This window comes from Salminus brasiliensis, chromosome 7 (assembly GCF_030463535.1).
Source record: "Salminus brasiliensis chromosome 7, fSalBra1.hap2, whole genome shotgun sequence".
Taxonomy (NCBI): domain Eukaryota; kingdom Metazoa; phylum Chordata; class Actinopteri; order Characiformes; family Bryconidae; genus Salminus; species Salminus brasiliensis.
This window is the reverse complement of record NC_132884.1, coordinates 11,327,383-11,352,672: the sequence shown is the minus strand read 5'-3', so window position 1 is coordinate 11,352,672 and position 25,290 is coordinate 11,327,383. Positions and strand designations below refer to the sequence as shown.

General features: G+C 37.5%; 1 protein-coding gene across 3 annotated transcripts in view; it reads left to right on the top strand.

Moving 5' to 3' along the window:
• The window catches only part of abcc4 (ATP binding cassette subfamily C member 4 (PEL blood group)), a 33,965-nt gene that overhangs the window by 612 nt on the left and 8,063 nt on the right, over positions 1-25,290 (top strand). For 2 of the 3 annotated variants that reach the window (XM_072683877.1, XM_072683879.1), the window contains exons 2-23: positions 434-544; positions 4,632-4,752; positions 4,873-5,097; positions 5,308-5,397; positions 6,963-7,126; positions 7,578-7,703; positions 8,689-8,938; positions 9,320-9,427; positions 10,042-10,131; positions 10,246-10,437; positions 11,386-11,480; positions 14,201-14,287; positions 15,481-15,577; positions 17,734-17,934; positions 18,965-19,102; positions 19,200-19,237; positions 19,379-19,488; positions 20,298-20,444; positions 23,483-23,562; positions 24,563-24,713; positions 24,835-24,954; positions 25,051-25,161. In XM_072683877.1, the coding sequence (XP_072539978.1) occupies positions 434-544; positions 4,632-4,752; positions 4,873-5,097; positions 5,308-5,397; positions 6,963-7,126; positions 7,578-7,703; positions 8,689-8,938; positions 9,320-9,427; positions 10,042-10,131; positions 10,246-10,437; positions 11,386-11,480; positions 14,201-14,287; positions 15,481-15,577; positions 17,734-17,934; positions 18,965-19,102; positions 19,200-19,237; positions 19,379-19,488; positions 20,298-20,444; positions 23,483-23,562; positions 24,563-24,713; positions 24,835-24,954; positions 25,051-25,161 (2,852 nt within the window). The remainder of the gene's footprint in view (positions 1-433; positions 545-4,631; positions 4,753-4,872; positions 5,098-5,307; positions 5,398-6,962; positions 7,127-7,577; positions 7,704-8,688; positions 8,939-9,319; positions 9,428-10,041; positions 10,132-10,245; positions 10,438-11,385; positions 11,481-14,200; positions 14,288-15,480; positions 15,578-17,733; positions 17,935-18,964; positions 19,103-19,199; positions 19,238-19,378; positions 19,489-20,297; positions 20,445-23,482; positions 23,563-24,562; positions 24,714-24,834; positions 24,955-25,050; positions 25,162-25,290) is intronic. The other variant, XM_072683878.1, reaches the window with a different exon arrangement.

Below are 25,290 nucleotides of genomic sequence, written 5' to 3'. Positions count from 1 at the left end.
TGTCTTAGCATGACTGCTTTTCCTCGTTTCTCACCTGAGCTAACTAGCTACGTTAAAGTCATAAAAACGCTAGCTAGCTAGAGAATATGTCTACCCTAAGGAAAGGCAGACAGATAGCATCATTAAGTACATTCATATTTAAACACGAAATTTTGCGCTTTCCCGTTGCTTTCCAGTACGCAGTCTTGTCTCTTATAAGGACTTCCATATATTCTGTCAGCAGAAAAGTTCGTATCTTATCACATGTGTTTACTTAAAATGATTTTTCGTCTCACGTTTTTGTAATAAGAACAGAGCCTGTTCTAATTAGACAGTGTCAGATATTAGCTTATTAGCTTTGCAGATGTTATGTAGCATTACATTAGCATATCTAATTTCATTGGATTTTTTTTTCACTAATTTAGTTCTTCCTTTTTTTTATCCGATCTTTCAGCTGGTTGAACCCCCTCTTCCGCATCGGATACAAACGAAGACTTGAGGAAGATGACATGTTTAAAGTGCTTCCTGAGGATGAGTCAAAGAGACTGGGAGAGGAACTTCAGAGGTACATAAGCATCAATATACACATATCTACTTGAAAACCAGATACAGATTATGTGACCCAGGTTTTAAATACTGACTTCCATGTGTTCTCTGCCTAGTACGGAGGCTGGAACTTATTGTGTTTAGTATATGGGGAGGTACAAAGATTATATTCCCTGTCATTTAGGAAAATGTTTAATTAAAAAAAATGGTCTGGAATTGTCAGTCCTACTTAAAGTTCAAACTCTGAGGTGTTAATGTGTGAATAGTCAAATACAGTAAGACTGCAGTGGTTTCATGAATGCCAAGGGATTTCTGAATGCAGAGCCCTCAGGGCAATTTTTTACAAGGGTAATGGAAAGAGAGCTGCATGGCTTTTTAAAAAAGTGTCAGAGGATGGAAGCACTTCTTTATATTTAGCATGTGTGTGTGTGTGAGACATGAAATGGTGGAAAAAGTAAGAATACTTAAATTGGAAGTGGTGTTGTAGTTACTGGCCTTGAACTTAAACACATGCTGTTCTATTTCTTGGGTATTTAGAGTTATCTGAATTCAAAGTGCTACATTTGTGTAAATATTTCTCTTAACAACCATGTGAGTATAGAAAACAGGCCTCTAATTCAGAATTAGTCATAGAAACACTCAAATTTCCAATCATAGTATCAGTGGTTCAGTCAGATGTGACAGAACTGGAGGGAACTAGAGGGAAACCAATCTTTGTAAGGTTAGCCAGTGTGAAAAGCAGAAGTATATAAATACATGTTCTACCCTTAAGTCATATTGTTTTCAAAGCTCTTAAGGCTACAGTAAATAGCATTTAACTCTTGAATAACTGATATTTCATGGAGTTTTTCTGTTAAATACTGTGCCTAATTTAGGTATTTCACAGAACATTTGTTTAATGCATAGTTTTCATCTTGAAGTGAAATGGTGTAATGAGTTGAAGGTCATCTCCCACAGTCCAACCGGTTGTTTATAAGAAATTACCCTATCATCGGAAATCTTATTGTATTGGATATGAAAGGAGTGTTTTTCTAAGCATGAATAGCTAGGAATAGCCAACACAACAGTAAGTGTCATTCAGGTTCAAGTTCTTTTATGTTGGCTTATATAAGCTTAAACACAAATCTTAAAACTCACATTTTCAGTTCCAGTTAACCCATACACTGTGAAATAAGACCTGTAATAACCCCTGTCAAAAAAACAGCATTTAGCACACTGTTCAGAATTTGCTGGATTACTTTGTACATTACCTTTACAATTATACCACCCTCCACACTCTGCTTGTTTAAAAAGTAATTGCTAGCCGACTCTTTCAGCCAGCTTTTACCATCTCTTCTTTTCAATGTCCATTACCATGAAACCAAACTGGACTTCCTCAGCTTGTTACCAGACTGGAGCTAAACACCCATCTAACTACTAAGACTTGTAAAAGGCTAACCCGGGGAAGTGAATAGACAAATGCTAAGTAGGGTAAGGCTAAATGCTAACCGGCTACAGCTTGCCAACAGCATACACCGTGAGGACAGAAATAGTATTTGCTAGGACTGGAAATAAACGTTTTTGTGTTAAAACTGCTTTTACCGGTTCCATAAACAAGCCAATAAAACCAGAGCTCATTGTTTCATTTGTTACATTGTTTTTGTTTGTTTGTTTAGATTTTTTGTCTTTTGTTCTTAAAGCCCTTTGTAAAGACAAGTCATCGCATTATATAGTGTATATACACAGACACTGTAATGTACAAATGTACTTGGACACCTGTTCCATGCATTCAGCTACTTCATTGCTAACAAAAATGTGTATGGCTTCTATAGTCCCTGTATTTTATTGAGGATGGAATAGGGCTCTCTGGAGCAGATAAACAATAACCTTTTGGCACCATGCCTAATGCCAGACATGGGCTAGAGGAGAATAAAAGAATAAAGCCTATAACCATTTAACTGTTTTTTGTTTTTGTTTTTTTTTCTTGTGTGATAGCACACTATTCAGTACTTTTGGGATGATGTGGGGTGGTAATAATCCAACATCCTGATCTCACTAATGCTCTTGTTGCTGAATGCAATCAAATACATGCAACAACATTCCAAAATCTAATAGAAATCCTTCCCTGAACAGTAGAAGCAGTTACTTAAAAAAAATATATAAAAAAAACAACAACATTTTTTTTGTTTGTTTGTTTGTTTTAAACACTTTTGACCATGGTGTGTGTATGTATGTATGTATGTATGTCTGTAAACAGTTGCAATCAGAATTTATATAGCTAAATTACACATAGGATTTATTAGCAAAATAACATTTAACTGTTTGTGAAAAAACAGTGCCCAGTGTCAGAAAGCTTGGTCTCAGTCGCAGATCATGAGTCGCAAAACATGAGCCCTGATCTAAATACTCTTAAACATCTGTTGAAGGAGAAACACGCAGTCTGGTTGTGCAACAAAATGTTGTGCAACAAAATATTAAGTTATAGACACCATCATTTTTGTTCAGGCCAGTTTCATTAGTTTTTTTTTTTTAATTATTATTCTGAATTCAAACATCTCTGATTTTCATTAGTTGATTTTAAGTAAATTATGTTTTGAAGTGATTTTAGTGACCATTGTGGGTTTTTCTTTCTTGAACGAAAGGGTACCAACAATTTGGCTATGCATGGCATATGGCTTAAAGCAACATTATGTAGCATTGTAAAATAACAGCTTCAAAATCATGTTGATGCTCCACTGACTTGTAATGGGGAGAATAACTTCTCTATTTTAGCCACTCCTGGCTTGGATAAACTGCACTATGTAACTTTAATGAAGCAAGTAGCAAAACACTTACAAGAATTCTGTGGTTTCGAAGAACCTTCAAGGAAACTTTTTCTTCTAAACATTTCTTGAAGGTTCCTTAAAGCACCTTAAAAGGTTCCTCCATAGTTTCAAATTGAAGAACCCCTAAAAGGAAATTGTACTATTGTACTAAATTGTATCAGTGTAAATTTCATATCTATTTATATTCATTTCATGCATCTTGTCATTTCAAGCCTTTTTTCGTTTTAGATTTGCTAATTGAAAAGCAAAAATCCAGTATCTCAAATTATTATTATTATATTTCATGAGATTGAACCTAAAAAGAAAAAACAATACAGAAATGCTCAACCTTTGACAAGTATGTTTGTTTGTACACTCTGTACTTGTTTGGAGCTCCTTGATCACAAATTTAGGCCATTTCACACAGTACAATTGTTGGGCGAAACAATCAGAAGTGTTTTTTTTTTTTAACGTAGTGGAACCCTCCAACTGTGTCTGATGCTTTTTTTTTGCCATCTTTGCTCTGTAAACAGGGCTAAAAACTCCATAGCTGTCATAATTTTCCAGTATTAGCTCTCTTTAACTACCCTCCTCCACAAGAGTGGTTGTTGGTGAGAAAAGCAATAGTTTGTATTTTTTTATGGACTGGAATGAACAAGGATGCACCACACAAACGGGATTGTTGTAGTCAGCATGTTGCTTATCATATAGCCTTTTGTGTGCTGCTGCTGCTGTCTTGATGCTCATTTGTTTGCTCTGCAACCATGACAATGGAAGTCTGATTGGTCAGCCTGATTTTATCGCGCCTGAATCAATGCAGAAAACAGAGCAGTAACTGGTTATTACCCAGTAACACATCAGTCAATCTAATCCTTACAGTAAGAGTGGTTAGATACAAAGAAGCATTTCTCTACAGCTTGATAAAGAGAGTATTTCAAGTGATGCTCACTCCATTTTGTGGTAATTTATTTATTTATTTTGCTGAGATGAAAACACGGTCCTTTTTAATTACAATTAATTAATTACAAGTTTAATCATAACATTTAAATATTTCTGAACTGTATTAATGTGTTCATACTAGAACTCAATGGTTATGTCTAAAATATCTAACTACTAAGGATAATTATTATACTGTTCGTTAAAAAATATATATACAGGTGGCATGTAATGTTATGTCCTTATCCTCCTAGTGTCTGAAGCATTGCTAGTGCTAGGTGGGGCTACGAACAGGCTGGTACCAAATTGGAAAAAAAAAGGGGTAAACACACATAAAAAAAATGTTTGGTATATGTGTATCTCTCTCTCTCCCTCTCTAACGCGCAGCCATTGGGACCATGAAGTGCAGACAGCAACCAAAGAACTCCGAGCTCCTAAACTCACCAAAGCCATTATCAGGTGCTACTGGAAGTCTTATGCCGTTCTGGGCGTATTTACTCTTATTGAGGTATATAAAGTTTTTTTTATATATAAAATATTTTGTTTTGTTTTGTGAAACAGATCATTTCAGTAATTTGCCAAAATGATCACAATTGTTCTATGACATTCTCTCTCTTCTTTTTTACAGGAAGTCATTAAGTTGGTGCAGCCAGTGTTTCTAGGCAAATTGATTCAGTACTTTGAAAACTATGACCCTGATGATATGGGTGCACTATTTGAGGCATATGGTTATGCTGCTGGGGTGTCTCTCTCTACACTTGGCTTAGCGCTGTTACATCATCTCTACTTCTACCACGTCCAAAGAGCTGGCATGAAGATCCGCATTGCTATGTGCCATATGATCTACAAGAAGGTATTGATTGCCAAAATGCCCTCATGTGACCGTGTTAATCTCTATATCAATAATGTATTAATGGACAGTTTCATAACAATATGAAACCTGGGGGTTTAGCTGAGAAATTACTTTTACTTTTAGCAGTGGTTATTGCAGACCGCCTTGTCTACTACTTAATTTCCTTGGCTTCAAAGGATCTTTCAAAATGTTTTCTTTCCCTCTTTTAAGGCTTTGTGCCTTAGCAGTGCCGCTATGGGACAGACAACTACAGGACAGATTGTCAATCTATTGTCCAATGATGTCAACAAGTTCGATGAGGTACATAATTGTAGGACCAAGCAAAAAGTTTGAAAGTGCTGTTTTTGACAAAACAGGGTCAGGCATAGCTGCTTGGCCTGTTGCTTGTTTTAATTGTTTTTTTAGTTGTTGTTTTTTTTTTGCTTTCACCCCACCCACTGTTCACTTTAATCTGAATGTCTGAGGCTGTGAGCCAAAGGCTACATATTTGGCCGGATGAGTGAGATAATTTAGAGGGCTTTTGTTTCTGAGTAGCATGTTGGCCTTTGTTAAAAGACTTCTGAGAATTGTGTGTATAGGCAATTGGGGGCCTTCACACACATCTAAAATTACAAAGACTAAAGGCAAACACATGCAGTTTATGATACCTTTGTGTAATGAATACATCAGGTGAGAAGCATTTACAATAATCAACAGCTGTCAGGTATATCAGGGTGTTTGAAGTAAAACAGGATTTGTCAGCATGAACCAGTTGATTAATTAAATTGTCTGCTGGATGCTGTTAACAGACTTTCTTTATTTAATGTGTATTCTACAGTGGCATTCAAAATGTGACGGATCACTGATCCAACCCTGGTAAAACAGTATTGTAAGTAGTTATGTAGAAAATGAACGGAATTTTAAACAAAATGTTTAAAAAAACAATAAAAAATAATGCAAGTTCTCAGATAAATTTTACGTTTAAGTGGCAGACCCTAATTAGTTTGTTTCAACACTTGCTTTTTCTTAGGTCTTTTGAACTTTTAAAGCTTTATAAATACTGCCTCCTCAAATATTGTCTCAGCAGTCAGTAGTCTTGGGATTGTTTAAGCAGCTATCTGGCACTCAAAAAAAAATATGGCCAAAAAGCAGGGGAAGGCTTTATCAAAATAGACAAGGGTTTTAAGGTAGCTGAGTCTTTGTAAAGTAATTAACAAATAGCAGTTTACAGGGACTGTGGAGGTTGCAAATGACTGCTAAAGAGCGATGGTGCACTATTCTGCGTGCACCTGCATAAATATGTCCTATGTGGAAGAGTCATCAGAGGAAAGCCTTTCCTGTGTCCTTACCACAAAATTCAGCATCTGAAGTTTTCAAAGAAACGTCTAAAGAAACCTGATGTATTTTGGAAAGGCAACCTGAAGATATGTCTTAAGTAACATTTTACTGGCAGAGGGAAGACCTAGATTTAGAATTCTGGAAGCAAACCTCACAAAATCTGAAAAAGGGATGACCTCTACAGAAAGAAAATGACCCTAAACATGCCACAATGTTCAGAATGGAGTACCTAGAGAGGCCATAAGCTAAACACATTTTGCACCTCTGACACAGAGCACACCTTACTGCCACACCTAACCTTGTCTCGTTGCACATATCAAATAAGAGAATGAAAGGAAAATTGGGGTGGGTGTTGTAGGGAAAACATTGTGTGAGGACATTGAGGACATTGTGTTAGAGACGCAAATGTCACTACACTTTATTCAACCAAGAACTTTGGACTTTTAAAGTAACAATTTTTACCTAACAGCAGAGCAAACCAAACCAAACGTTTGAGGCACACCAGTACACCAACTTTTCATTAGAATGGTCTCCTCCCCCCCCCCCAGGTGACCATTTTCTTGCACTTTCTGTGGGTGGGACCATTGCAAGCTGCAGCTGTTATTGGACTTCTGTGGCAAGAGATTGGACCATCGTGCCTGGCGGGTATGGCAGTGCTCATCTTTTTGATGCCCCTACAAACGCTGTTTGGACGGCTTTTCTCCAAATTCAGGTACATAAAATTGGAAGAGAGATTTAAGAGTGTGTAAGTGCTCAGTTGTCTTAAGACAGCAAAAAGTGATTTAAAAACCCACATCATTCACTGTATGTGTATGTGTATGTGTGTGTGTGTGTGCGCGCGCGCGCGGAAAACATTCTGTGCCCTTGCAATTTTTATTTAGGGTTTATCCATTCATACTACATGTTTGGTAGAACAGTCCATTTCAGAGTGGATCATCTAAGGCAGTGGCAAGAACGCTTCACTGAGATTCTGAGATATGAGGTTCCGGTTAGTTGTCTCAAAGGACCACTAGAATAAACATCCTTGCAGTGGTGCAGCAAATAAAATGTTTGTTGACGTAATCATATAGTAGTCATATAATTCACATGGTTATGATGTACATCCTCTTATCAAAGTGTTCCATAGCAATTTCTTTTTTTGTTTTGATTTGTTTTTTTACCAGGAGTAAAACGGCAGCCCTTACAGACAGCAGAATACGTACAATGAATGAAGTGGTGTCTGGGATTCGCATCATTAAGATGTATGCCTGGGAAAAGCCCTTTGCTGCCTTGGTTGATGATGTCAGAAAGTAAGCTAAAATGAGGTGCAATTTTCTTATCTTAGTTTATCTGCCCCAAATAACCTGCACTTGGTCCACTGTGCATGTGTGATATTTCATAGTTCGTACCAGAGACCTTTGACTGCAAAGTTTATGGAGCAACCTTTACTTTAGGTCTGTGTGAGGAATGTGATAATTAGAAGAATTGTTTAGATAATTTAAGGAGTAGTTTAGGGAAAATCATAACATGATTCAGTCAATTATCCAAGCCGTGTTTGATGTCTAAGTGGGTGTTTTTTGTTTTGTTTATTTGTTTGTTTTTTTATGTTTTTAAGGGTGTGTTTATACTTGTCAGCTTAGGTTCTATTAAAATGAAACCTGGTTCCCTGGTTTGATTGCAAATATGTTGGTATGAACACAAAGCAAACCAGGACTAAAATGTAACAATGCATCATTTTCTTGCTCGGTCCGGACCAAGGGAACCTTGGAAACTAAAAGTATAAACACACCCTAACTTGGCAGAGCTAATTAATTATTATTTGGGCATGTATCAACTGAAATCACTTTGGGGACAGTCCAATTCCAGTGTTTGATAGTCTAGCATCTCCTATAGTAAACTGAAGAGGAACATGTCAGGCCATTCATCCTTGGGTAGTTGATTGCTTTGGGGTAATTAGGTAAATTTGAGTTTTACACCATTTTTTTATGTTAAAATTATTAAACAAGCTTTTGGTAAACAGCTGCTACTTTTTTCATGTAACACTTATTTTGTTTTGTAGCAAGGTAAAGATTTTGTTTTATTCCTATCTTGCACTAGAGACATTTTATAATATTACTGTGCGTTGTGCAGAGGTTTGTTCTCTGTAGAGGATCTGACTTATTTTCACTTAAAATCAGACATTTTAGTAAGTACATGTAATGGGAGTTATACCTGTGAAAAATGCGATAATATTTCTTATTGTATGTTGTGGTCATGCCTTTTCCAATCTTTTTGACACCACCTTGGTTCTTCCAGGAAAGAGATTTCCAAGATCATGAGCAGTTCCTACCTACGTGGCTTGAATATGGCCTCTTTCTTTTCTGCAAGCAAGATTATCGTGTTTGTGACATTCACTGTGTATGTGTTGGTGGGGAACAAGATCTCAGCCAGTCGTGTGTTTGTAGCAGTGTCCCTGTACAGTGCTGTCCGCCTCACAGTCACACTGTTCTTTCCAGCGGCTATCGAAAAAGTGTCTGAGGCTGGAGTCAGCATTCACAGGATCAAGGTAGTACACTTTGTACACAATAAACCTTTATGAGAGATGATAGCAGTATAGATAAGTCATGCTGTTTTTGTGCTTATTCTGTTTTACTACCATGGCAATTTTTCTGACTTTACATTCTTGGTTAGTTTGATTGGATTACTTTTCATAGATAATTAACCAAACATGGGTTTTACTCTATTCGTCCATTTTCGTGCCTAGAAAAATCCATTGATCTATAGGAAACAAAGACCCTTGTTTCCTTAGCTTGTGGTAAATAAGAGTAGATGTATAATGCAGAACTGTGTTTATTTTCTCTCAGTGGAGATCAGTAAAATCTGATAATCTTGAAAAAATTATCAAATGTCAATTATTGTAAGTGTAACTGTGTCTTCTGGATTCTAGAAATTCCTTTTGCTGGATGAGTTGGTTAAACACAGTATGTTGTTACCTCAAGAGGAGAAAAAGGAAACGTCTGTTAAGATCGAGGATCTCTTCTGCTACTGGGACAAGGTTAATGTACCATGGTTTCTCTCTGAATCAGACATATACTAGGGCTGAACAGATATGAAAAGGGAAAAAATCTAAAAAAAAAATGCCAGTATGGTCAAAAACTTTACTCAAAGTCAGTATCTTGGACAAGGATTAAGTATAGTCATGGGCTATATTTTAATTTCTATTGTAAGTCTATAAGAATGGATTCAATTAAATACAATTCAACCATGGAAGCAAACTTCACACCACCTGTGAAAAAGCTGGGGATGAGAAGAGCATCACTTCTTTGGCAGAATAATGATTCTAAACACCCCTCAAAATCTGCAATGAACTACCTCAAGGGAGGTATAATAATCTCACAGAACTACAAAACTACGAGCCTTCTGCAAAATAACCAACCCCCAGTAACAAGAATGAAAAGCCAGCTTTCTGGCTACAAAAAGGTTAAAAGAAGATTAAGCATGAACAGAAAAGGGAAGGGTTCAGGATCCAAAGCAGTATGAAGCAATTGAAGGCATAATGTTGTGATGACATTCGTGTATATAATGAAAATAATAATATAACTTCCAACCACAACTGTATAAAGCCTCACTTAAATGCTCTATACAGAAACATGTCATGCTTTTCCCCAGAGCCTAGATGCACCAACATTGCAAAATGTGTCCTTCACTCTGAAGTCAGGGATGCTACTTGCTGTGATTGGACCAGTTGGGGCAGGAAAGGTTGGTTACTGGATTATATTTCTTTTTCTTGATCTCATTCATCAAGGGATCCTTTTTTACTATTGCTGTGGCCAACTGTTGTTGTATTCTCTGCTTTTGTTTTCTGTACCATAGTCCTCTCTGCTCAGCACAATTCTGGGGGAGCTGCCCCAGGACAAAGGGGTGATTAAGGTCAGAGGGGAACTGACTTATGCATCCCAGCAGCCCTGGGTGTTTCCAGGCACAATCCGCAGCAACATCCTGTTTGGAAGAGAGTTGCAGCCACAAAGATATGAGAAAGTTCTGAGGGCCTGTGCTTTGAAAAGGGTATGACGCTTGCCTGACAGTAAAGGTGGTTGTTGGTTTTCACTTTGACCTTTGTTCATCAAAGGTATGTAAAAATTAGCTCCTTCAATCACCTAGAATGACATACAGACTGTTCAATGAAAGTGTCATACAGAAACACACATACCTACTAGTCCTTTATTTAAAATAACATTTGCAAATAATGTGTAGCATCAGTGCAACTGGAGCCAGTGTTAGTTAATACTCTGCTCCTCCATGTTCTGTGGTCTTGAGAATTGCATCACTGAGCCACTGTCAAGCTTTACTGTAGACAGTGTGTCCTTCATTCTTCCTTCTCCAGACAAACTGCTGATCCATAGGTTCAATTCTTTTGTTTCTTCTGTTTCTTTGCTCCTCAGAACAGAATAAGAATGTGGCTTATTTATATGGTTTTGAGCATATTTGAGCTGAATTTTGGGTCAGTAGAGGTGTATGTCTTGGCATTTGGTCATGGAGACCTACAATTATTTACTATGCACCTTACTATTCAAACTGAAACATCAGTGCCTGCTGCCGCCAAATCTTGCTGCAGGTCTTTTGCAGTCACTTGAAGGTTTTTGACTATCTGCTTCTTCAGAAATCTTGTAGGAGCCGGTGATAGCTTCCTCTGCCATGTTTAGGTAGTGTCGGACTCCTTTTTGCACTTTTAATGCACAACTAAGACAACACCTGAAATGCATGCTCTTATGAAGGATTCTATTCAGGGAGTTGAATACTCCTGAAACTACAGTGGTCATTAAAAGTAGTATTTTATGTTGAGTTTAGAGAAAACACTTGTTATATTAGTTGTTGAGTTATGTAAATTGTTCTTGTTTGATAATTGTTTGAAATTCAAATTGCAACTGTGTAGCACACAAAGCTGGAAGGTTCAGTGTTTTTGGTTTATGGTCTACTTCAGGTTTGTGGTCTACTTCTTGTTTTGTGCCTTAGGACATGGAGCTGCTACCTGAGGGAGATTTGACTATAATTGGGGACCGAGGGGCAACTCTAAGTGGAGGACAGAAAGCTCGAATTAACCTGGCCAGGTTTGAATGCAGGCTTATTGAATTGTGAGACAAGCACACTGTATGAAAATATCTGAAGGGGCAACCTTCACCTAGGAATGTTTGATCAGGCTAGTATAATACTTAATTTTGACTATTTGTATTTGTGTACATGGAGCTGATATGTAAACAGCAGTGTTTTCATATTCATCTGTTTACATTGTTGTGAAATCCGGAAAATTAAAAGCTGTGTCCACTAGGAGGTAGGTTTTGGGCAAATAATCTCTAGTTGGCACAGAAATACCTTTTTCTGACCGTTTCGTATTAGGCACGACATGGTAATACTTGAGGAAGCTAGTTTGCTATATACTATGAGTAGATGGCAGAAACAATTGTCAGAAGAGGCTGTTCTATTTATTACTGTTACATCTTACACCCAATATTTATGATCATGTTGTGTGATCTTGTCATCTTGTGGATGCACTCCTAAACTACATGGAAGACTAGTATTTACATCTACAATTTAGGAATAACAAATTAAGTTTGCATTACTTAAAAATAATCCTTCCAATGTATTAGAAGTCACATAGTTAACACTTTGAACGCCAGCAACACAACATCTTGCACATACATGGATTGTGGGTGGATTTTTAAATGCACTCATAATTAACTTAAGTGTCCTGGCAATATTGGACTTTCAGTAATTTCCTTAAACAGCTTTTTTTTTCTGAGGCAGAATCGGTGTACAACATACATCTTGTTTACAAAACTTTTTAGGGGGGGTCGTGATTCAAAACAAAATGTAAATCCACTTAGATTACTTATTTATTGAGTGGTGCTGAAAGTTCTAAGATGTAATATTAACTTCCTGTTCGCGATCATGATTGACTGATCTGATAGCTTCTCTGTTCCCACATTAAAAGGGTTTATTTAATAGCTCTCATTTGATTTGCCAACAAATGGTACAATGGGGAAAGTACAAGGAGCTTAGTACAAATCTAGAAAGGATGGTCTTAGATTTAGACAAATCTGGAATGTCTTTTAGAGCCATTTATGAACAACTGCAGATTTAAAGACCATCAGTCAGCTGTACTTTACTAGTGGGAGCTGTAGCCATTTTACCAAGGTCTCGAAGAAGACCCAAATGGACACTTTCAGCTTAGAGGACATTGTTTTCAATTGTCTTGAACACTGAACTTCTACCATGGCACAGACATGGCTTGTCTCTGTATGCAGTCAAGCAAGTTTTTTAATCTCCATAGAGTAAGAAGGTTATGGTCTGAGAGGGCCTCAGGTCATTGAAGTCATCATATAGGTTTCCTATGGGATTCAGGTCTGGAGAATGTGCAGGCAACTCCATTTGAGGTACCCTAGTCTTCAGCAGCCATTCCCTAATGATGCGACTTCGATAAGCTGGAGTGTTGTCGTTCAGTAAGGATGAAATTAGTCCTGTATTGTTCATGCAGAGGCACAATGATGTAATTCAGGTAGTATAGGCTTATCATTGTACCATTCACAAAGTGTAGGGCAGTTCTGTATTGACTATACACCTGCCCACAAAGGCTCGTCTGGTGAAAGCAGTGGCTGATGCATAGAGCTCTCCTTGACAGAAGATTGCATTACTTAAAAATAATCTTTCTAATGTATTATATGTCACATAGCTAATACTTCAAACACTAGCAACACAACATCTTGCACATACATGGATTGTGGATGAATTTTTAAATACACTCATCTTTAACCACCCCTGCCCACACTGTAACGCTCGTGACGACAGTGGCTAATGCATAGCGCTACATCGTTGGCGGCCATCATTTCTGCCCCATGCCCTGTGTTTTGTGGTGTAGTCAGGTCGTCTAGCTCAAAGACCACACAACAGTTTCGAATGGTCTGACGTGACACTTGGGTACCTCTCACCTCCCTGAAATTTGCCTGGAGTTGTGTGGCATTCATCATCTGGTTCTGCAGGGAACTGTTCACAATGAAGTGGTCATCAGTGTGGGATGTGGGCAAAGGACGTCCACTTCTATGCCTTTCTGTGACTCCAGTCGCTGCAAACTGCTGATGACACTCTGACACACTCAGTGCTCAGAGCTCAGTGGCCACTTCTGTCTGAGAACATCCTGTTTGAAGCCTCGCAATGGCGAGGTACTGTTGATCAATTGTTAGGTGTTGTCTTGGTCTCATGATGTCAAAATGTTAACAGCATGATGAGGAGGACTGTTTAAATACCAGTTCTAATTGAACCATGAAATCCACTGGTCGATTCATGGATCAAACACCTGTTGTAATTTTTACTGTTAAGCTCCTTGTTAGAAAACCGCAATGGACATGTGAATTCAAAAGTTTAGAAAAGGTCACATTAAGTTCACCTGTAAAGGTTAGAGTGCATCTTGAAATTTCACCTGAAAGCCAAATATCCCTAACTTTTTGTGAGTAATGTATATTAAATAAGGAGTCTGCCTCAGAAAGGTTTAAAGAAATAATTGAAAGCTAACATTGCTATGACATTTGTGTTTATTAGTAGCGTATATAAACTTATAAGCTTGTACAGTAAGGTAAGGCATACTAAACACTGAAGGTCTTATTTGTATGACATAAGTCTGTGGTCTTCAATCTAATGTTAATGATGCATGCGCTATGTAAAGTACAATTTTGCTAATATACCTAATTTGCAAATGGGGGTTAAATTCAATTCAAATAAATTTAATTACAACTGGGATAAATGGGAAAACCTGGAGAAAGGTGTGTATGTTTCCTAGGGCTGTGTATCAAGATGCGGATATTTACCTGTTGGATGACCCCCTAAGTGCAGTGGACGCAGAAGTGGGCAGACATCTGTTTGAGCAGTATGTTTTTTTTATTCTCTTGCTGCTTATCTCAGTGTTCTGTGTATGCAGTTGTATGTTCTTTAAATGCAGAACGTCTGAGAGCGTTATTACGCTTTTAGAAAAATATGCCTTGGTTGCATCGACTTATTTAACTAAATCAAAGTAAGTATTTCCTCTATGTCTGTAACTGAGACATTATAAATGCATGATCTCTCTTAGCTTGTGTTTCAAATTGATAATTAATAAGAAGATATTAAGATTAAATATGAAGCATAAGAACATGTATTCATGTATTGTTTTTTTATTAATGCATCACAATAGATGACTTAATATACATTTTATAGTTTAGAAACCAGTGCATTATGTGCTCTTGCTAAAGCATCAGGATTTATGCTTGTAACATCAAATTATTATATCACAGTAGATTTCATTTTCATGATTCATACACAAGCACAGTGTGCTTAAAGAAAACTGCACTACATGTTTTGTTACAAATAGCATAATTCATTCTGTTTATTTGAATGTAGTAAAGAAAATGAAGTGTTCATTGTAGGGAGCAGTTATCTTAATGGAGTCAGATTAAATCAGTATTTATTCACACAATAACCTTCACTGGTCCTGGTAAGGTTATTGGTATGGATAATTATGGGTATACAGAAACACAAACCCTACAGGTATGAAGCGTGCCACATCTGTCAAAAAAGATGGAGGCACTGTTATGGCATGGGCATGTAAAACTGCTAACAGAACTCTGTTTATTGAATATATGGTTGATGCACTCTGTTTATTAATGGCCTGACTGTTGACAGAAGTAGCAGGATATTTTACGCTCTTAATCAATCAAATGCTGCAAAACTGATAGGGTGATGCTTTACAGTTTGAAATGCTTGACGGTACATATTGATAAGTTGATAATCAAATTGATCATGGAAAACAACCTGAGAGCTTCTTAAGGCAAAAAAGTAAATATTTCTTATGCGGGAGAGTCTCCTGACCACAACCAGCTGCAGGAGGAAACTCAGAGGTGGCAGAAGCATCATACTAAAACACTTATACTACACTTCAATTACATTTTGATTTACATTCTTCATTTCAAACCATTTCATATTCAGGTGGGGTACAGAAGGAGAATTGCAAAAATTGTCACTGTCCAAATACCAAATCACCCACCCATAGTTACTCGTCAGTGTGATGGCATGTTTGCTTTGCAGGTGTATCTGTGGTGTTTTGAAGAAGAGGCTGAGGATCCTGGTCACTCACCAGCTGCAGTACCTGAAATCAGCTGACCACATTTTGGTTTTAAAAGAAGTGAGTGTTTTGCGAAGCTTCTACTCCACATTCCTCTGATATTGTACCACAGTTAATACATGCCCCAGGCCTTATTTAATCCACTAAAATAAGGCCCCTTTAAAATTTGCACTAATGGAAACCAGATGGGAATTTTGAATAGTTATATTAAAACGGTATGTGATAAGGGCCTAACCCTGGCTTTAAAATGAATGAAAATATATTCAAAAATATATTTATATTTATTTTATTTTATATATATATATATATATATATATATATATATATATATATATATATATATATATATATATATATATAAATATCATGTTTGCTGTGCTCCCAAAACAGTTATGGCTATAAGTGTAAAAAGAATAGAATATTGCACTCTGTCATTCTCTGCATTCTCATACATAGTGCTGTAGAAAAAAACTATTGGCCCCTTCCTAGTTTTCTATGTTTGTGTGCAGATATACATTGATGAATTAAACGTATGCAATCTTTAACAGCAATAACTAAAAACTAATAACATATCACAAAGAAGAAGAAACACTTGTAAGCTGATAAAAAAGACAAAACAAGCATGCTTGCTTCCATTGTGCAGCCTCCATAATCTTCATGGAATATGAAGATTAGGTACTGTGTTCAAAATGTGTTACTGTGAATATATCCTCAAAATATAAGTTATGTAAAAATATTTTTTTACATTTAAAGCAGATTTAGTGTATTTGTTATAAAAGGTTTATAAAAAAACATATCCCAAGCTTTGAGCATCCCAAGGAGCACTGTTCAACCCATCACTGAAAAATGGAAAAAGTATTCTGCAACTTTAAACCTACCAAGACATGGAGAGCACTGGTCAGAGAAGCGGCCAAGAGGCCCATGGTCACTCTGGAGGAGCTGCAGAAATCCACAGCTCAGATGGGAGAATCTATCCACAGGACAACTCTAAGTCTTGCACTCCACAAATCTGACCTTCATGGAAGAGTGGCAAAAAGAAAAACACTGTTGAACTTAAATAGACTTAAGAAGTGCCTTGTAGTGGACACAGTAAACAGGTGGAGGAAGCTGCTCTGGTCAGACCCAAGTTTAACTTTTTGGCCTAAATGCAAAGTGCTATATGTGGCGAAAAAGTAACACTTCTCATCACCATGAACACATCTTCTCCACTGTGAAACGTGGCAGCATTGTGCTGTGGGGATGCAGCTAAATACAGGCCAAGATGGATGCAGCTAAATACAGGCCAATCCTGGAAGAAATCCTGTTGGAGGCTGCAAATTACTTGAGACTAGGAAGGAAATTCACCTTCCAGCAAGACAATGACCGTAAACATACAGCCAGAGCTACAGTGGGATGGTTTAGATCCAGTGTTAGAATGGCCTTGTCACAGTCCTGACCTAAATCTTATTGAGCATTGCTGTTCACAGACGCTGGGAGTAAATTGGTCATGTCAGTATATGAAAAAAGATTAAAATTTTAGCTTCTTGATTAATTCTTAATGCAAACATTGGTAAAGCAAACATATAAAAAATAAATAAAACTATGGATTATGGCTTCTAAAACATGTTAATGATCTTAAACACACCTCAACGGATTAACTTAAGATGCAAGCTGACGGTTTTACCATGGTTCTTACATTCTAGCTGTAGCTGTGAATAGAACTCCAAAGAGTCCCACAGAATGCCACAGAACTAAAAACCTTTTGTAAGGATTAATAGGCTAAAATCCCCCAAACAAGAACTAAAGGACTCTCGGCAGGCTACAAAAAGCAGTTATTTTGCCTAAAATATGAAATGTCATCTTTAACTCTGTCTTTCTGAAATAGTTTAGCTAGTACAGTAAAGTTATATATGTATATACAGTACTGTGCAACGTTTTTGCAATTAAGCACATTTATTTGCATGTAAACATTAGAATGGTTCACATTATCTGCTCAGCTAATATAATACATTTACAAATCGACTATTAGATGACAACTGTCCATAATACTATGAGACTTAATGTTTTATAGGAGTGACTTGCGTAAACCATTTAAAAAATATTTTATTTGTATTTATTCTGATATTGTTTTAGTGAGCAAATAATCACATTGCCCATATAAGGAACTTTTCACAGATGCCTAAATCATTTGCACAGGCCTCTGTATAATAATTATTCTCTCTCCCACTCCTTCTCAGGGGCACATCGTGGCACAAGGCACATATTCTGAGCTGCTTCATTCAGGTGTAGACTTCACCTCCTTGCTGAAGAAGGATGAGGAAGAGGAGCTGTCAGGAGGGACCGTAGGCACCTGCCGTACTCGTACCCTTTCACAGAACTCTGTCCGCTCACGCACGTCATCACTACTGTCTGATAAAGATGAGGCAGAGCAGCTACCTGTATGTGACTACATATACTCACTGTTCTCTTTATTTGAAAACCTATGTCTGTAGCAGTAGCACCCATTAATACCAGTCATGTTTTAGGAATTAATGTGCAACACAGCACAGTTGCTAGAGCATCCCTAGGATGTCAGACTTTGGCTAGCATTAACTACTCAACTAACTGCTAATTGCATCTAGCCATTCTTTTATTTAATTCTTACTAGTCACCAACTAAAGGGTAACACTAATGGGGTAAATAAGTACCATGAACAGGGAAACACAGCCTTGATCAGAAGCAAGCAGAAGATCATTAGTATCTAAACTAGAGCCGTCTCAGTGCTATGATGTGGCCTGAATCCATATTTTTTATCTGTGATTCTTATGCAAGTATACATAAAGTTGTTGGACCACAGATCTTGGCTATAAATTATAGATTAGAAGTACAGTGCATCCAAGTAGTTTTCAACCTCTGCAGATCACATTTGGAGTTAACTTAGCATTGTGAAATTTGGACTGTAGATGGGCCTTGACATGTGAAAAGGGGACATTTGATATCAATGAGTAACATACTCCATACTTGTAGAAGTAGAATTATAGTATTTATAGAAATACTCAAACCAATGCAAGGGTAACTGAAATCTGCACATTTGCTTAAGTATGGCATGACAAAATGAGGAATTGCTGTACTCCGTCTTACCACACTGCCCAGTGGTGCCATCTGGTGGCGGTGTTTGTGTTTTTTTTTCTGTTGTTTGTTTTTCTTTAATTTTGTAAACTCAGTTGGGTATATTTCATACTAATAACATTTGCTGCTGAATGCATGATCTTTGTTTTTGGAAGACAATGTAAACTTATAAATACAAAATGCGTAGAAAGGATAACCAAACTCTTTATGCTTTATATTTATGCTTGCTCATTTAAATTTTGTAAATATGTACTTGATGCTGTTAAAATGGCCTTAGAAAGACAAAAATGCACTGTATTACCATATGTAAAGCATCTCATCTCAGTCTTTTCTCTCTCTTGTATGTTGTGCCATGACCAGGCAGAACCAGTTCAAACTGTGGCAGAGGAGAGCCGTTCTGAGGGTACTATAGGTTTTCATTTGTATCTAAAATACTTCACTGCTGGAGTGAGCTTTCTTGTGCTGCTGGGTCTCATACTGCTCAACCTGCTCGCACAGGTATAACATACTGCAAAACTGCAAGATTATCTTACTAGTTTTCTTTATTATGTATTCACTAGACTGTTGAAAACTTAGATTCTCTTTCAATTGGCAGACGTCATATATACTTCAAGACTGGTGGCTTGCTTACTGGTGAGGCATTTTCTTTTAATTTAAACTAAAGTACTTTTATTTTCATGACAACAGCATATTTGATATCTTTGTGCTGTATGTCCCAGCTTTTCTATCCTAAAACACAATTGTTTTTTGACTGTGATCATGTAATTTAAACAGGGCTTCAGAACAGAAGAAATTGGATACCTTCACAAACGGCATTAACACCACTGTTAACCAGAATGTTACTCAAGAGCTGTCTCTTGAATTCTACCTTGGTGTTTATTCAGGTACACTCTCACATACATCTGACTGACAACATAAGACCTACTCTACACAGCTCTGCAGATTAGTCTCAATATATGTTTATTTAAATTTTTTGAATGAAATGAAGCCAAAATGCAATAAAAAGAGTTGCCAGTTTGTTAGATTCTGTGCCTTCTTTTGGCCTTAAAAACAGCAGTTCCAATTTTAATTCCTGCTGAACCTATAATAGTCCACCAACCAGAAATATCCTTTGGGCAGCGTCCTGAAAGACTAGCAGATTATCAACACAAACTGGGCAGTAACAGATGCGCTTCTGTCTCTGTCTTTACGAAGTGGACCAACTAGGTAATAGGGTGGACAGTGTTTTAGTCTAATAGATTGGACAGTGAGTGGGCACTACTGTTTTTGTTCCACTCTTACCAGCGCAACACACAAATACAGATAAACAGATGGACCACAGTGTGTAATTATAAAACTACACAGTGCTCTTATGGTAAGTGGAGCCAATAAAATGAACAGAGGTTATCTTACCTTGGGGGGTGTTTCCATATAGTTATCCTATACCTGATTGCCCACAATTTGTGTGACAACAAAACGTATACATATATGTGGAAAATGGTTAGATTAACTTTCAATAGTGTTGAGTAATGAAGATCAAATGTTTAAATGTTTAAATGTTAAAGAGAAGGGCTTTTTTATGGGGTGTCCCAATTTTTCCACATGACTGTATATACAAAAACTGGTAACTTGCTGTATATTGTGTTTCAGATTGCTGTTCAAGTTCTATCAAACCCAACTCATAGAACACTTCTAACCTGTTCTTTATCATCAGGTTTGACAGTGGCCACCCTTGTCTTTGGCTTTATGCGCAGTCTGCTGATGTTTAATGCTATGGTCTGCTCTGCTCAGACACTCCACAACCGCATGTTTAACTGCATCCTCAGGACCCCTGTCCGCTTCTTTGACATTAACCCTATCGGTAAGTGTGCATCCCAAAAGATTTAGGCTAGTATGTATTATCTAGGATGAAAATAAAGAGTTACTGTGATTGTCTAGAAAAGGACAGCAGATACATAGTGTATAAGAGCTAAAATATCCTATTTAGTCTTGTGTAATATTATAATGCATGTTTTTTTTGGAGGAAAACATTAGAACACTCCAAAATTTATTACTACTTAAAATGTTAGAATCAGGTGCACCACATCAGCTATAATTGACTCCTTCCAAACCTTTTGTGGAAGTTGTAAAATTTTCACATGGAATATGTGGTATCTGTTAAGCTATACATCAAGCATTCACATGATGGACAAAAATGAACTAAATGCAGAACTAAATTTCACAAGTGCAGGTTCCACACAGAAACCTTAAGTTGTAATCCATTAGCAAGTGCATTTTGGATGGCTTTTTTGTTTGTTTGTTTGTTTGTTTGTTTTTTCTTTTCTCGCCTCTTCCTCTCGCCATGTGTTTTTTTTTATTCTTGTTCCTGTTTTGTTTGCAAGTGAAATGACTGAGAATAAACATGTATGGCATCTTATTTCAATTCATGGAATCATGGACGAGGACAGAATGGAAACATTGTTTGACACTTCTTAATTCACTTCAGGCTGTTTCAGTACCCTTAAGGGTCGGTATACGCACTAGGTGAAACAAACGGTCTCTTGCACTACTCATACAACCTCGTGCAGAACCTTGAGATTCAAACTGTGGTGTTAACGAAACACAACTCCTGTGTACCATTACACCCCCAGGTACACATACACACACACACACTCTATATGGACAAAAGTGTTGGGATACCTGTTCGTTTCTGGTTTCTCCTAAAATCAAGGATATTAAAAAGAACTTATCCTGCCTCTACTGTCCACTGAAGGCTTTCTACTAGATTGGATGGAGCATTGCGGTGAGGATTTGATTGCATTCAGCGGCAAGAATGTTAGTGAGGTCAGAATGTTGGGTGATCACCACCTCACCTCATTTCAAACATATTGGGTGGAGCACCTATATTCTATAGGACACAATTCCACTGCTCCACACCTCAATTCTATGGGCTTTATACCCCCCTAGCTCAGTAGGTTCATGTTTATTTGCTCCAGATAATCCTATTCTTGATATTTTTCCACCGGGACTAGACAAGCTGAATGCATTCTTTAGAATGGGTGTCCACAAACATTTAGACAATAGTGTACAAAACAAAAATAATGCAGTAACCCTGCCTACAATATTGAATTCAATGTTGTTTAATCATTAACTTTATGCCTTTTGGACATCAGTTTATCCTCTGCACAATTAACTATTCACAGTAAACATTTTGACTGTGTGTGTGGAGGAAGCAAGAGACATTTGGTCTTAATAGTGTTTACTCTAGATTTTAGTATTTGCTTTGCCGAGTTGAGGCTACACATACGTGTTCAGGGTATTAACTTGCTGGTGGATGGGAAGCGTTTGAATGAAAGCAGGTGTGTGAGGAGTCGTTAAAAAGGGCAAACACTTGGCCAGCTTCTACACATCCAGAAGCTGGTTGGCAGGACAGCCTTTCACTCTTCTTATCTGTTAGAAATGAGGCTATGGATCGATAAGCTATCTTAGTAAAATCTGAACACATCACTAGAGAAAGCCTTTATGGTGCTATGATACTTTAATTAATGTGCTTTGCTCTTTAAGGTTGTGTAGATAAGATATTATTTATGAGCAGCAGCATTGACTTGTGATTTTTGACCTGGTGTACCAATATAAACGAACTAGCGTAAACAGAAACCTAATGCACCCAACCTGGCTACATCAATACATATAAATAAGCAAGTTGATGATTGATATTCCCATGCCTGTTCCCGCCATCACCCATGTATTAGGTTATTTTGCAGATAAGGATGTGTATAAGAATAGGTAATTTACATCAAGATTACCAACAGCTTTATGACACAGTTTTGTTCTGGTCAAGTAGTGCCATTAAAAACACAACACTTGTTAATTCTTCTTGAATGTGGTATCAAACTCTTGATATTTAAACTCCTAATGATTGAGCTCTTACTATCAGACTAGTGGCAAAAGTTATGTTAAGCAGTTTTCTGTTATTACTGATATTTGACAAAGATCCCACTGTTTAGTTGTTCAGAACTTTGGTCTCACCTGCAATGTTTGATTGCCTCTGCTAATGATTTAAGAGTCACACAGTACACAAATGTGGCTGATAATGAAGGACCCTGTCTGTTATTTACAGGACAAAAGGTAGCTGATATGGTGGTTTCTGATTGCGTGGCACACTGCAGGCTAATCAATTAAACTTGCTAGAGTCCATAGAAAACTGCCTAGTGAACTTGAGCAAATGGCCATGAGTGTGGTGATGAGTGCTCCTCTTTTGGCCAGCTTGTTTTTGCCATGAGTGTTTCTGCTGGTAATATGATCAAAGGAGCACATCTCAGTAGCCTTACCACTATGGTTGTTGAGGAGCCCTGTCAGAGCCCTTTACTATGGTCGTGTTATCAATAGCATTTGTAAAATGTAATTGCAAGAAGTACTCATGCATTGACCCAGGGCCAGAAAAAAAGCAAGCATTTGATTGAATGAACACATGAACAAGTCTTACATTTATTTTTATTTGTATTTGTAAACAATCATTGGAACAGTGTGCACAGATGTGTTTTTTTTCAGTAACACTATACTGTTGCTTGTGGAATTTCATTCTTTGGTAAAATAATATGGTAAATTTGGGCAGGCTGCAGTGCCTCTCTTCAATGCTTTATTTGCTATTGTTGAGGTCTGACGTTTTTTTGTCCGTTATTTGTTTTTCACTTGTATCGTCTTTTTAATGTATTATTATTTTTTTATTATAGACTTATTGAACACGAAATAATTCCACATATGACGAGAACAGTGATTACCACAGTTTACTCACTTCTCAATCACAGCAATAATTTAATTTACTGATTTATTATTATAAGTGCAAATGTAGTATGTAGTACTAGAAGAAGAGACTCGACATTTTCTTTTTTTTGACATTTTTCTTTTGTTGTTCTTCAGGAAGAATCCTCAACCGCTTCTCCAAGGACATTGGACAAGTAGACTCCTTACTTCCTTGGACATTTGTGGACTTTATCCAAGTAAGCTATATGGAGTAGGAGTTTGTGCCCTGGGGGCACAATCAGTTAACTGATTGAAAGTTTAAATTACTGATCATAGTAATGACACAGACCAGACACACACAAATAACTCTCTCTGTTCAGCATTTCGATTGGACTATATCAGTTTATGCCCTGCCAACAGAATGTGGTCGGCATGTGAGTGTGTAAGACAAATGCCAGTTCATGTCCACAATGTGCCATTGTCTGACACTTGACAGACTAAATAAAAAAAACACAATAGTCTTCCGTTAAAGATCATTTCATTCTGTCAGGAAAGGGATTCTTTCTTTTCTCTTTTGGTGACAAGCACTCTGAAAAGACTTTACCGTCCTGACTATTGTCACTCTTCCTTCTTGGGGGCTTCTTCTTGCTATTAGCTGCTGTGGTATGATGACAAAGACAGACTCTAAAGAAAAGATGTAAATGCAAAGGCTTTCAGTGTTTTTCTTTGTTTTTCTTACGATTGTGGGTAGACCCCACTGCCCTTGAATGCTCGGGTCCAGCTTAAACACAGTCTGTTCCCCTTCCCCCTCATTTGTCACCCAGTTTGTTAAAAAAATGAGTTCTACAACGAAGGATGGGCCAGCAGTTTCTGTGCCCATGGACCGCATTGCAGATGTTATAACAAGGCCAGCGGTCTGGAACGCAAGCTCTTCCAAAAAAACTTGCTGTTGTGCCCATGGTATGGAGAGTTCACATCCCATCAGCAAAAGTTGGGGTTATCATATTTATATTTCATTAATATTATATAGAAATGTGAAAAAGTAGGGGGTAAAAAAACATCTAATCCAAGGGATATACCCTTATTAAATGGGGACCAACAGAAAGTGTCAAGTCATGCTGTAATTGGTTTGTAAGTGGCCCTGAGGCAGCTGTGGTTGAAAGCATTAATACTGAGGAGCTCTTCAGAGTACTTTGAACAACTCAGCAGTTGGCAGCTATGACGGAGCTTATACATTGTACCTCTCTCTCTCTCTAGGTGTTTTTGCAGATCATAGGTGTCATCGCTGTGGCTGCTTCAGTCATCCCGTGGATTCTGATCCCTGTGCTGCCTCTTCTTATAGTGTTCCTGTTTCTCCGACGCTACTTTCTGCAGACCTCACGTGATGTCAAGCGTCTTGAATCTACTAGTCAGTGTCTGTTTTGGTCTACTGTGTATAGATAGGGGGAACACTGTACTATATATATAAAAGTACATATATAAGATAACAAGAAAAGAACAAACAAAAAACTGTATGTATTTTCATCTAGCTCGAAGCCCTGTTTTTTCCCACCTGTCATCATCTCTGCAAGGCCTTTGGACAATTCGTGCCTTTAAGGCTGAGGAAAGATTCCAGCAAACATTTGATGCCCATCAGGATCTCCACTCAGGTCTGATATAGACACTTGTGCCAGTTGAGGCATTAACACAGGACTATTCTGTAGTTTCCAGACAAGCTGGAATGTAATGTTGATTGTGTTATACAGAAGCTTGGTTCCTATTCCTGACCACATCACGCTGGTTTGCTGTGCGTCTAGATGGAATATGTTCCATTTTTGTTACAATCACTGCTTTCGGATGCCTTCTTCTGAGACACAGTAAGTAATAATGGGCAGAATACCATTGCATTCAGTATGGCATTCAGAATTTATTCTATGGTTTCCCAGTTATCTTAATACTGTTACAGACACAGCAACTTAAAGAGATATACTGCATGAAATCTAGAA